Below are 14,232 nucleotides of genomic sequence, written 5' to 3' on the forward strand. Positions count from 1 at the left end.
ACCTCCAAAAGTTGACCGCGGCCCTGCAGAGGGAGGCAACGAAAGTTGGATTAAGAATCAGCGCCAAAAAAACCAAGGTACTCCGAGTTGGCTATGCACGTGCCCGCATTCCTGTCATGATCAACCAACAACGTGCTGAAGAGGTGGAGAATTTTACATATCTTGGCAGCATCATCTCGAATGACGGGGTCTCTGATCGGGATGTCGACGCCAGAGTAGGGAAGGCAGTTGGTGTCCTGCGACGTCTCCAACCTATTTGGAACTCGACCTCCCTGAATGTTAGGGTCAAGATCAGACTACTGAACTCTATCGTCTTCCCTACTGCACTTTACGCTAGTGAAACCTGGCGCTCAACAAGTGCAATTATTCAACACCTGAACGTGCTTCAACAACGTGGCCTGCGGCGAATCCTGAGAATTTCCTACCGGGACCGAATAACAAATGAGGAGGTCCTACGAAGAGCAGGCACCCGCCCAGTAGCCGATGTTGTTGCAGAAAGGCGCTTTCGCTTTGCGGGACATATTTTACGCCTACCCCCTCATCGCCCAGCTAAGATTGCCATGACATGGCGTCCACGCACTGGCAAGCGAAAGCAAGGCCGACCAAAGACCACATGGCGTCGAACATTTATGGACGATCTGAGAACTGTCGACATTGCCTGGGACGAAGCTCGAAGCAGTCGCTGCTGACCGACATCGATGGAGATCACTAGCTGCCCGATGCGCCGCTCGGCGTTGGAGGAACTAAGTTCTAAGTTAATTATTTGTTTAAAAGTGTAATTTAGAAATGTAATGGTAGTATTTTTCTTAATTTTCTTAATTTTTTAAGAAAAGAATAGAAAATAAGGCTCTTGAATTTGTTACAATTTGAAGGTAACATGATTCAGATTTCCAGTTTATCTATAATTTTTCTGTCCTGATTAAGATACATAGATTATTTCAGCATCCTGTTTGTTATGAGACTGAAATTTTGTTTATTTATTTATGTAATTTGTAGAAAATTGTAATCCAATTTTTTTTACTGTTGTTTTAATCATTTTACTATTTTTTCTCTAAATGTACTGTTGTGAAAAGTTTTGTTCATATATTTTGTTACACATTGAAATGAATCAAGCGTTATACATTACATAAGGCCATTTTTGTGCATATTATGTTTGCATTAAAATGCCTCAAAACCCTGCTATATTTACAGCACTAAATATAAATATGAACCTGTCACGATCCTGGGTCTTAGGAGCCAGTGTTTTGAGTTTTAGTTCATTTTGATGTTTAAAGTATGTTTAAGCTCTTTAGGTCTCCTATGTTCATTTGCTTATTAGTTCCCCCTTGTGTTTCCAACCCATGTTAAGTCTCCCCTGCTCTTCATATGTTTCATGTCTGTGTCTTACGTTGTCAAGTTCTGGTTGTCATGTCTGCGTCTCATTATGTTACCTATTTTATTTTGAAGAGATCTTGTGTTTTTATATTATGGTTTATGTTTTGAGTCCTTTGTACTGTTTCTTGTTTCCCTAGGTCTCAGTTATGGTTATCATAGGTTTAGTTCTTTGGCTTTGTAATATGGCTTCCCTGTGTTCCATGTTGTGTCTACTGTGACGTTTTTGTACCATGTTTCAGGTTCCTATGTTCTGTCTCCCCAGTTGCTGTTAAGTTTGCATGTCTAGAGTTCAGTCAGTGTGTTTCCTGTTTTACTTTGAAGGTCCGTGTCTCATGTCAGTATTTCTAGTTTTGCTTCCCTTGTCTCGTCCGGCCTGATTACTCCCAGCTGTGCTCTCCTTCTGTGTCTTGTTCCCTCCTTATCCCTCTGTGTATTTGAGCCCTGTGTTTCTCTTTGTCAGTGTCGTAGTCTCCCTCATGGCTGTGTTTCCATGTGTGTTAGTCATCCATGTCCCAGTTTAGTTTTCCACGCCATTCTGCAATAAAGCAGCTTTTTGAGTTTAATTTCGTTGTCGTGAGTTTTGCGTTTGGGTCCTTCTCCTGCCTGTACACAGCCGAAACATGACAGAACCTGAAACAGTCACAGACAAAAATCCAAGGCAGACCTGCAGGTAGTCACATGACAAAACACATTCAGTGATATCAAAAGTCATAAAAGGCGCTGCACAAACACGAAACTGAAAGTAAAAATCAAGCACAAGTTTAAAAAAATAAAAAATAACAGCAGCACAAAGACAAAATAACAGGAGGGAGGCCTAACAAAGACTGGTGACCAGTGTTGGGCAAGTTACTTTAAAAAAGTAATTCGTTACTGATTACCTCTCCAAGAGAATATGTTACTTTTCTGATTACTTGTTTTCAAAAGTAATTACTTACCTTATTACTTAGTTACTTTTTAAAAACATGATACGCAACCTGAATATGTAATAAAACAACAGACCTTTCAGCCCAAATCTATTTTTTTCCTGCATAATCCATATAAAATTGAATCAAATGAAAACATCTTTTTAAAAATTGTTTTATGAGTTTTAATCTTTTAATTTTATGCACATTGCATTAAACAAAAATTTAATTATATGCAGCTGTCTTTGACTTGCAGAAATTATTTAACATTTAAACCTATTTTCTGCATATTTCAGCATATAAAATAAGATAATGTTTTTGTGTTTACACTCCCTCTTTCAAATAGATGCAAGTAAAACACAGCAGAAAATAAATAAAATCAAAGACTCAGCAGCTCTGAGTCCTGTCGCTCTTAAATCTAATTTTCACCTAGCAGGAGCGGGGCGGATGGAGGTTTGCCGGTGCAGCAGCGGTCATCACAGCGGGGGTTTCTCTGTGAATTTCACATTCCCGTGGTAGCGTGCTTGGTGCGTACTCAGATTTGAAGTTTAATTTTTCAAGAAAGAAGTTTTCTTCCCACTCAGAGTAACAGCGGACGCTAATGTTTTTGCCACTTTTACAGAATCAAACTCAAAGTAATGTCAGTACTTCCAAGCTTTAAACGCTGCATGGTCGTACTCTCTCCCGCACTCCATATTGTTCATTGTTAATCTGCACACGTCTGTTGCTGCCTCATACGTCAATGTCATGAGACACTCTCAAAAACAAAATCACAGTTTAGTAACGCAGTAACACTGCGAGCTTACGGGAAAGTAACAATAATCTAATTGCTTTTTTGCAATAGTAATCCCTTGCTTTACTCGTTACTTGAAAAAAGTAATCAGATTACAGTAGCTGACCATCTCGTGACTGAAATGTTACATTTGCTCTAGTCTGCCTAAAAACAATTCCACAGTGTGGAAAAAGTCCCTGCAGCAGTGTTTGCATACCAGTTGAAGTTGAAATGAAATAGAAAATGACAGCATCCCCTCACTGCCACTCAGGAATCGCTCAGCTCCTCAGTTGAAATATCACTGAAACCCTGGTAGATGATGTCCTTGTGTATAAATTATACCTGTTACACCTCACAGTAATTCTCCAATTTTGAAATGATCTTCCTGCTTGTGTATACTATGATAAAATAAGTACTTTATACTATACGTGCAATTGTGTATATTAAGACAATTATGGGTTAAAGTGGAAATTAGCAAGGGGGAACCCTCAGTCACAATTCATTCTTCTGTGGTAGATTTTTCTTTGCATAGAGATCAGCCGGCTTTCTCTGCTGATACCAAACTACGTCTTGGATTTAGACATCCCGAGCCATCATGCCTAACCTTTCACCTCTTGACACTATAGAACTAGTGCAAAGGTCTTATTTAGTGAATGAATCAAATCAGCATTTAAACTGATGTTAGGTGGGGCTAAGGTAGCCTTAGCCTGCTCTGCTGCAGTCCAACATAGTAATTGACTGCAAACCTCAGCACAGTACAGACAGACATTTCACAATATGAATAAACCAATACGTGATTAAAAACGCTGAAATGGGACATTAGCTAATATTTTCACTTACATTTCCAGTTTATCAAAAATTACTAAAGTGTGAAAATAATCTCTGATCCTTCTCGTCTCTCTTTGAGCATGATTGATATTCTAGTTGCCACACGCTGCCTTCCAAATCGAAGGTCACAAGCTATCTGTTTATCAGCTTTAGTTTGCTCTGCGGTTTTTAGATTTCTGACATGGTGTAATCCAAAAGTACAAGCTGCTTGGACTATGTTCTCTGGTTTTACCACATAGAGCTTTTTCTAGAAAAATTTAGCTGAAGCAAAACTTGATCAGCAGCAGAGGAGCAGTCGCTGATCCATGAAGTCATAAAAACGTATCTGTTTCAGTTCGCTGACGTGTCTGCAGTACCACAAAGCTGATCAGTTAGATAAGTACACAGGTGCTATAACAGAGGGAGCAGTGTCCCGTACAGTGTAGCTTCTCAGCATCCACATATCTTGCATTTTGCTATTCTGCGTTTCTTTTTCTCTTATTCTTTAAGTGTTTGCTGTCTGAGCACACAGTTGTTTTGTTTAAGAACAAGTTGATCACAGCCTGACCTCTGCTGGCTGAAGTTGGGGTTACATATGTCTGAAAAATCATGCTGATGATGACCCTTCAATGAGCCGATCTCAGATTATATTTATGTCTAAAGTTATACCAGACTGATTTAACTTTGTGCTTAAGCATGATCTGAGGTCCAACTGCATCACTGTTAAAATTCTTTAAGAAAGAACAACAAATGTTTTATCAGTTGTCCCACAACTTTATTTCTCATGTCGCGTTTACGTTTATATTTTTTGATTACAAAATCACATAAGACCTTTTTTTTCCCCCTTTTTTTCCTTTTAGGATTGTGGCACTAGTAGTAACATCAGTATTAATGTGTTTGATATGTTTTTATTTTCCATCTAAAAGTTTAGTTGTGGTTAGAAAACAGTAAAGTGAATAATTTGAGCCTCCACAGCAGTGTGTGTAATTCTGTCAGGATGAACAATCTGAAAAGAAAGCAAACAAAATGTTGTCTTGACTGCGATTGACTTTGAAAGGGTTTCCCTTCATATCTGATAAGTTTGATCATATACTCGCTTTCCTTTTTATTCATCTAAAAGCCTTGTAGGGGTGTCAAACCATAGGTTTAATCACTGTAATTTGGGAAACATTATCACAATGATGATGTGGAACTGCTGATTTCCTCCAGTTTTATACTGACTGGGCGGAAATAAAGAGGTGTGACCAGAGAAGACGTCACCGTGCAGCTACTGTATATAGAAACACGGGCTTCGTTTTCTTTGTGCGTCTTTTCTTAGCAGTCACAGAAATAGCAGCATTCATGCTCACCTCAGGCCTCCAGGCAGCCTGCACAGCTGCTCTCATCCACCAACAGAGAAAGATGGAGGCTGAGATATGGAGATGCTGGGTGGGGGGAGGAAAGACAGCAGCAAAGTGAAGTCAGGTTTTTGTCTAGTGCTTTTTCACTGTGGGGACAGGGGGGGCACGGTGATACAAACCAATAGAGCCGCCGTACAAAAACCTCCTGCATTTAAAATGCACAGCGAGGAGCTCTGCAGATTATTTTCAACACCTGACAAGCATAAAATGAGCAGTATTTTAAAAAGTGCAGGTAGCCCTGCTCTTACTGCACAGAAATATGATTAGTGAGGGAATTTGTTTAGAATTCAATAAAATTTTAAACACAGTGCAGCTTCTGAGTTTATTTCACTCATCTTTTTTTTAAACTAAAACTCAGTTGGTGGGATTAACATGTCCTTTGCTAAAATTCCAAGTGTTTAGTGGGAATTTAGTCTCATTTCAAGTGCCTGCTCTGGACTGTTTGGTTACTTTTTCACAAAGGATGCGTTCAATGTGACACTGGAGCTGAAGCCTGCTTTGGAAGTGGAACTAGACTAACTGTTCTGGGTAAGTTGGGGCCCTCACACTTTCTGTTCATTGAGAAAAAAAACACCTTTGCAATGTTTAGACTATGGCTGAAGCAGTGACCTACAAAAATGTGGTCCTGTTTATTACTGGTCCAGCTCCGTGCTATTTGATATTAAGCTGGTCCACAGTGCTACTTACGAAGCCTATTTTGGTGCAGGCAGAAAACTGACCGTTCTCGGTGAGTAAAACGTCCGCTCGTCCCTTTGGAAGCGTTACAAATGTGTAGATGTTGGAAAGTATTTGGATATTAGCCTGTGTGTACAAAAGAAAGCAAATCCGGCATGTTTAAGGTGATTGGAGTAAAGTTCAGTTTACTGTGCTGGTGGTTTTGTTTTTGAGGCTTTTTTCGATGGAGGCACCAGGTTGACTGTTTCAGTTAAGAAATAAAGTGAAAGAACTAGAATATAAATCAGAATATCATTTAATGGTTGTTTTTCATCTGATGGCAAAATACCCAAAAGCCTGAATGACACCTTCAGGTAATGAGCGATGCAATAATAGCCATAAAACTCACTATATTTATATAGATATATATATATCTATATAAAAATGTGTCCTGTTGCTGCCGTTTCAAGGGCGATCCTTAGCAGACTCTAGCTGTCGACTACTGTCGATCTCTATGAAACGCTCAATGTCTGAAACTATGACAAAGCTTGATAAATTGCAAAGAGGAGCCCCAAGAGACAAGGAAGAGGTTTTTGTAACAGTCTGAGAGCTCTGTGTTCATTCAGCGAGGCTTATTTCGGCGCTGGAACTAAACTGACCGTCTTAGGTAAGATAATCTGCAGCGAAGACTCAAACTGCACGTCTTAATATGATAGAAATAATGTGTGATAAGTGTGCTTCACTTTTTGGGTGGTTTTATTAATCAGCCATAAACATATTCAAGCTGTTTTTAAAAAGTGAAAGCTATTAAAGCACAAAGTTAGTCTTGTGTCAGTGCTGATTAGTCTTCAGCAAAGTGCTGCAGCTATAAAAGAATTGGCTCTATGCCCAGATTATCTGTGGCTATATGGAGTTCTGATCAGCTCTGTGAGCGACTGCGTATTCCCAGTCCGAGGCTCACTTTGGGAACTAAACTCACAGTTTCAGGTAAGGTGCAAAAATAGAACATTTTAACAGGCACAAATTTATTTTATCATGCAATAGTCCATAAATTAAAACCTAACTGTAAGTAAGTTGAGTTACTGTAGCATCATTTAAGGTTCCTGACTTTGTCTAAAATCTAAAATCTGTCTAATTAGGTTTTGTTATGAAGAGTAAATTTGGAGAAATTAGAATTTTTCATAAAGAGAAAAAAAAGATCGTTTCCAGCTGTTGATAGCACAAACAATTTTTACTACGCTGCATATCAGTGTGGCAAACTACAACCCTGCTTACTTTGGTACTGGCACCAAACTGACAGTTTTGGGTAAGAAACCTTATGCATGTTTTTTCTTCCACTGCCGAGAACCTCTGAGAAGTTCTAATGTACGTTTAGGGCTGTAAAAAGAGCAAAGTTTGAATGTCGTTTTTCATATTTGGGTGTAGACAGAATCACAAAGTTATAAACATGTTGCTGTGGATTTAAAACAATGTGCCATGAAATTTATTTCAAATGTCTTCTATATCTAAGATATATGTTGCAAAAGCAGCATTTTGGAAAAAAGAAAAAAAGAAAAAAAGAGATGTGGCGTCAGAAGCTTACATATTAACACCTTACGCCATTATTTATTTCATTTTACTTTCTTTTTACCCAGTAATCACCTGCTGTTTTTCCAAAAGATCCAAAAATCCAAAAGAAAATGATGAAGCAGGGTTTTTTTTACAAGTGTTACTTTTTTTATCTTTGGGTATTCAAAATGGGAATAATGAGACTGTTTGCATTCTAATGATTCGATTCTCTTTGTCCCACAGCACCAAATAGAACAGTTGAGCCACCAAAGGTGAAAGTGTTTAAACCTTCAACAAAGGAGTGTCAAAATGAAAAACACAAGAAAAACAAGAAGACCTTGCTGTGTGTGGCCTCTGATTTCTACCCGGACCATGTGAATGTGTCCTGGCAGATTGATGGGGTGGACGTCAAAGATGGCGTCGCCACCGATCACTCTGCCCACTGGAATGGTACCCACTACCGCATCACAAGCAGGCTGAGAGTCTTATTTTCACAGTGGTTCAAACCAGGCAAGAATTTCACCTGCACCGTCGACTTCTTTGATGGGGAACAGACGGTTTCTCGTGTAGGCTGGGTCGCAGGCATTCGAAGTACGTTCATTTACAATCTTTAAATGTGTCAAAATCATCTGAAATAGTTTGACTTGATTTCACTGAAAGAAATCGTTTTTCTTTTTCTTAGATCCAGGAGCTGCAGCAATAAGAAGTAAATATTATTAATAATATTATTAATAATAATAACCCAGTGTGTCTGCTCTATACTGAGCTGGGAAAATAATACAAATCTTACAATTTTGTGCAGACAAGTATCTGAAGACCACCCACAATGCCAAGCTGTCATATCTGGTTTTGATCATCAAGAGCAGCATCTACGGACTCTTTGTGATCATCCTGGTGTGGAAACTTCAGGTTGGTCCAAAACGATCCAGCTCCTGTTTGTGCCACGAGCAGTGGTCGTTATATGAAACATATCTCAATACAAAACAATCATTTAACAGCACCACGTGCTTCTTCCTCCAAAGGAACCTGTCTGAAACTGAATCTAAATGTAATGCAGGATCGATTTGTTAGACCGCCGTAAAAATTAGCAGCTAAGAAAAACATCAGTTAGCCTGTTTATCTTGAATATGTCTTTTTTCTCAGCAACTATCACTCAACAATTAAAACCTATTGAAAACATTTTAAAAGCTAATGAGCTAAAACTAATGAATATAAAGGTATCATTTAAAATAACAAGGAAGGGGTTTTGTTGTTGATGTTGTTTAAAGTTTATAGATTTATAGATTCTCCATGACAATATTTCAGTCACCCCAGCAGTATTTTTCATTAAATATCTCAATCAATCACTTTTAAAATTAGTGTAATAATATTTTCTCAGTAATCTCAGCACCGGTGGTAATATATATGTAAAAACTCTGACAAAGTGCTCATTATTACCACAGAAGCTCTGAAAAGGATTTCTTATAGTTATCATTTAGTGTATCCAAGAAAACTGCTTTACATCCACGTCATTTCTGAATTTCTTTGTGCTTGATTGATAATTAAAAATTAGTAGGAAGGTGAAGCTTGCCTTCTTTATAGTCAGTTTGTTTAGTGAAGACTCACTGAAGACATGAGGCTTTACATTTAAACCTTTGTTTAAAGAGCGACTCTGTAAACTGAAAACGTGTTTCCTGTCTTCACAGGGGTTTTCAAGAAAACCAGAGAAATGAGAGCTGAGCTGAACGACTGAGCTGCTTTCTGTGAAAACAAAAACATTCACATTATCCTAAAGCTTTGCTTTCCATTTGACTTTCTTCCATTTAGTATATAAATAAGTGGACATCCTGTGCTGTTATTAGTTATTATTCTGTTAGTTTGTGTAAGTGCTTTGTGCTCAGTTTGCTTCTTAATAAAAGTACTCCTTAAACACACAACTGTTTATTTCTTTCATATATGAGTCTGAGGCAGTTCTACCTGACAGTACAACATACAGTTACTCATCAGGTGCAGTTTCAGGTATTATTCATTTATGTCTGAGCCTTCACTACACTGCATGGCTAGCAGGGAGCTATTTTTAGCAGCCTGTTATCTGTTGGGTTTCTGAGAACTCACCCTTATATTTTCCATTTTCTATGAACTCCAACTCAAAAACATTGGGCCATTTTTACTGTGACATGTTCCCCTATCTGTAAAACCTGTTCAAGATTCACTTTTTCCATTCTCAGTGAGTAAAGCTGTGTTTTTTTCACAGTAGGTGGAGGGCTATACATATTGAAGTATGTGTGTAAAATGTGAGTCAACCACAGCTCGTAGGAACAGGAAATCAATACTCTCCTCTCTCCAGAGACGGAGGTTGAAGCTGTTGTTTTGTGAGGAACAAACCAGGTCATGACAGCTTACGGAGGCGTTGAGAGCAACAGCAGAGCACAGGATGTGGTCACAGAGTGAGACGAGCGAGCGGCAGATTGCTGAGAAGCTTCAGAGGTGCAGACTTCCGCTTCACCGCAACCTTCACAAGCATTAACACGCACCTGTGCACCAGCTCCCCACTCTGCAGCGCTGCACCAAGCACACTAACTGTGTCAACTGAAGCTACGCTGGGAGACAGCAGCTGCTCTGTGTGCATACGCATTACTGCAGCCTTTTATTTAGAGTTTGAGGTCACATAAGTTCATCAGAACTATCAAACACAATAAAGTGCTCATTTCCTTTTTCCTAATCAGAGGATGTTTATATCACAACAGAGTTTTGATCTCCTAAAGCTGAGAGTTCTGCTTCAGAGTTAAGAGTACTGACCGTAATCCTTTAATGCTCACAACAGCATTACATAACAAGAAGGTAACAATAAACTACAATGATTATAATAAAACTATAATATAATAAATCGTTTTGGGGGGCTTGACTTCTTATTAGTACATAAAGCTAACATCTGTCCATCCACTTTCTTTTGTTAATCCAACTCAGCCCAGGGCTGGAAAAAAACAGCTCATTTAATTCAATAAAGAACAACCTCATATTTCCCCTTAGTCTGCATTATCAGATGAAGGAGTGTTTCATGGGGATATGTTAACTAGTCTATTTTATTCTCCCCACACGTCACATCCTTCATATAACAGCAGTCTCTATCTGAAAGTGAGATCAAATCTAACTTTGTTAAAGTATATTTACCATTAAAACTGGGATCTGCCTCTATCGCCTGATAATTGCTCTCATTTTTAGACTGCGTGAGAAAGACTGAACTCAAACACGCTGCCTATTCTTTACCAATAGCCACCTCCTGCATCTGCTGGAAGATATTAAAATAATACATTAAAATGTCCTTTAAGAATTCACACTCTGAGGTGCTTTTCCAGTTTAAATATGATTGTAGTTTAAGTATGACACTGGGATGGTATTCACTTTGTGCTATTTTTACTCTTACTGGCCACCAAAGTGCTTTGTAATAAAATAATTATTATTGTGTATGTGTTTTATCTGTCAGAAGAGTAACAGATGTGATAGTAAAATTACAAAACTTATCACAGTTCAACACTCTTTTTATGAACATGCTCAGGTTATACATTTAGAGTTTTGAGGGAGTGTTGATGGGCTTAGTGTAGGAACAACTCAGGAACAACTTCAGTGCTGTGTTCATCTATCAGCTGTGACTGATGGGAAATGAAACAAGCTGTACATTAATAAATTATAAATATGTTTACCTTAATCAGAGAGTGCTAGTGTTCCTGAGAGTAACACACCCAGGCCTGCTGGTCTTTTAATTAAAGAATAACATCGTACAGCCATGCATAGGATGCATCTGCACTATATCAGTGTCTCCATCTGCTGGGCAAACCATGCCACTACATCAAGAGCTTAAAGGCTACTATAGACGGTAAGTTTAACACATAAAACAAAAATCAGCACAAATAGTTTTCAAATGTTTTAATGATTCAAAATGAACATGATTGATTTTATTGGCACATTTGGGGATGAAGGAACAAAGTGAATCTTAAATATTAAAATGTTTCTTAAAGAAGAAAAGCTATCAAGCTCCAGAAAATTACACTAGAATAAATGCACACACAGTTGCAATTAATCCAGGAGGATCCAGCAGAGCTGCAGAGCGATGGCTAACAGAGACAGAGTGATGCTCCGGGTTGCAGAGCCGGTCAGCTTGTTGCTACCCAGAAGGGCACGAGCTATACTTCACTCCTATCATGGACACACCCTCACTTGCCAGCAGCATGCCAGAGAAGACAATTGATTTTGGGTTTGTGTCTGTACCTAGGTCTCCTACACTGACATTGAGCCACTTGTCACTTTCTTTAATACATATTAGTCTGTTATCCTCAACAACATACTGTACATGTGCTTCTAGGAGGGTGGAGCACAGCTGGAAATGACTAAGCTTCATATATCATATGAACTGTTAAACACACTGCACCCTAGGAAAACACCAGCAAATAGAAAAATGCTGGAAGAGCACAAAGTGTATTCATTGTGTTTCCATAAAAAATACAATGGAAGCAGAAATTTAACAAAATCACACCAAACACAACATTTTAGGGACCTGGAAACAGCTATCATGCCTTTGCTCGACTGCTGCAACTCTATGTGTACAGCAATGCCTATTCCACTCCCTCCCACAGAGAGTTCCAAACTGATCAACTCTTAACAAAGAACGATCTCATAACCATCTCTAAGTATTGATTTTGTTTCATTCAGTCCAATAATGTAGGCAGACCCTACAATATTCTATGTATTATTGTCGGGTCTGCCTTACAATATAAAGCACCTTGAGACACTTGTCTTGTGATTTTTGTGCTGTATAAATAAAATTGAATTGAAGTGAACATTAGGAACATCCTGTTCACCTAGAATGTCATTGTAAATGCAGCTGTCATCCAGCAGATAAAACATCATCATTAGCTCCCAAAATTCACTCTGCCACGTCCTTTCTGTCAGTCAGATGTGGAGTGAATCTCACTCTAATCCCTATTGTTCCAGCTTTAAAACCTGTTACCTAAAAGTCAAAGAGAGGTTGACTGTATGACGTCGGTTCATCAGTTCATTGCTCTAGATTTTACAGGTGTTAGAGGAAAAATGATTCTATGCTTCTTTACCTTCTTTAAATGTACAAAGATGCCCTTTGTCTGTGTTTAGATTAGTTTAGAAGTGCCTTTTAGACTTTCCCAGCAAGGACATATTGTTTCAGATTGTTTTATCTTTCCTAGCTCTCTGCTGACTAGACTAGCACCATATATGGAGTTGTTTTATTTTATCTGTTTATTATTTTCTTATCCTGTTCTCACTGTCTCTGTGATCTGTGCCTATAAAAAATGCCAAGCCTCTGTTCATGGTGTGAGTCGTTCTCAGCGGCTCACCCGTGTACACGTTTAGCACAGAAAGTAATTTTGTCTCATTGTGTCTTTATTCCTCCTGGGTTTTTTTGCAGGGTTTTCTACCAACAACAGGTCTACAGCAAATGGGCTAATAACTGCATATTCACTCTTTATTTATTCAATTTTTAACATAACACTCTTGGAGTTTGACTTGATCAGAGGTGGCAGTAATGCGCAGGAAAAACAACACGAGTCCATCTACAAGGAGGCTGTGGGGTAGCACGGGCAGTCACCAGTGTTTTTAATTGTCATCAGGGGTTAGATGGTGGGGTGATATTTGGAATAATGTGTATGTAAGCAGACAGTTTGGTCGATAACCATGGCTGTATAAAGAGAAACTAAACTTTATAAATAGTGCCCCATTCACTGCACTGTTGAAAACCCTCCACACAGCTAAACAAAGCACCATATACCAGACATTAGACAGCTCCTGCAGAGCTTCCATTACTTATTCAAAAGAATTCAAATTAGAAAAATTATATCTTGTGGGGTGAAAAAGCTGTTCTTTTCTTTGGAATTTGGAAAATACTGCAGTGCATTTGTCATGATCTGAGTGTTTCAAAGAATAAACAGAGTAAACATGCCTGGGCTCGGTTCAGTTAAGAATAATTCAGAAAACCTAAATTGCTGTTGCCCACTTAGCAGCTAAACATTCGCTTGGTTTGAAGTGCAAGCAGTTAGCATGTACCTAAACTGGAGAAATTCATGTTCTGCTAACTCCAAACTGGTCTGGTTCCACTTTAGCTTGCTCGATATTATTAATAACTATTATCAATTATTATCAGTCTAAGTCCACTGAATATTTGTAGAGAGCTGTACAGTCACAGAGGCTAACAATAAGCTCAGTGCTGGATCAGTAGACCAAACTGTGGGGCTAGCTGCTTATTAAACCCAAATTTCTCATTTTGAAATTAAAGCTGCACCCTAGCAAACATATTGGAAAATATTACTAAAATTAAAGATGAAACGACACTAGGGACATTATCACAGTGTCAGTTTGACATATATTTTCAATATCACTAAGAATTTGTTTTCAGTAACTGTTTTCTATTATCTATTTGGTAATGAGAATAAACAAAATGTAAAACATTTTAACGTTTCTCAATAAAAAGAACAAGCAGATATCTGATGTTTCAAACAGTGTTCGGCCCACTTCTTATCTTGTTAAACTAACTAACCGCACATAAGAGCAGCAGCATTCCTGAGTTTATGATGCTGACATCTCAGACAGAGCGAGCATAATCACACGATGCAGAATTTAGAAATATTAAATCATCAATAGCTTCACAGTGTCATTTCTTTTCCTAAAACAGGCTCCAGTAATACTAGTCTGTGTACATGGAGACGACTGACGTCTGATCACCATCAGTTCTACGCATATTAGTTGTTGTTTTTTGAGAAAAAACAAAGGT

The 14,232-nt window shown here is 38.4% G+C and overlaps 1 protein-coding gene across 1 annotated transcript in view; it reads left to right on the forward strand.

The window, feature by feature from the left end:
- Positions 1 to 9,189, forward strand: part of LOC146633084 (T cell receptor beta chain MC.7.G5-like) — a 31,026-nt gene extending 21,837 nt beyond the window's left edge. The window contains exons 3-8 of the mRNA XM_085352905.1: positions 2,710 to 2,729; positions 6,540 to 6,576; positions 7,701 to 8,048; positions 8,140 to 8,163; positions 8,260 to 8,391; positions 9,143 to 9,189. Of these exons, the coding sequence (XP_085209031.1) occupies positions 2,710 to 2,729; positions 6,540 to 6,576; positions 7,701 to 8,048; positions 8,140 to 8,163; positions 8,260 to 8,391; positions 9,143 to 9,189 (608 nt within the window). The remainder of the gene's footprint in view (positions 1 to 2,709; positions 2,730 to 6,539; positions 6,577 to 7,700; positions 8,049 to 8,139; positions 8,164 to 8,259; positions 8,392 to 9,142) is intronic.
- Positions 9,190 to 14,232: the final 5,043 nt, after the last annotated feature.

Source organism: Diplotaxodon limnothrissa, linkage group LG4, assembly GCF_057381915.1.
Source record: "Diplotaxodon limnothrissa isolate DT_005_m linkage group LG4, D_limnothrissa_male_GT1.1, whole genome shotgun sequence".
In the NCBI taxonomy this organism is placed as follows: Eukaryota; Metazoa; Chordata; class Actinopteri; order Cichliformes; family Cichlidae; genus Diplotaxodon; species Diplotaxodon limnothrissa.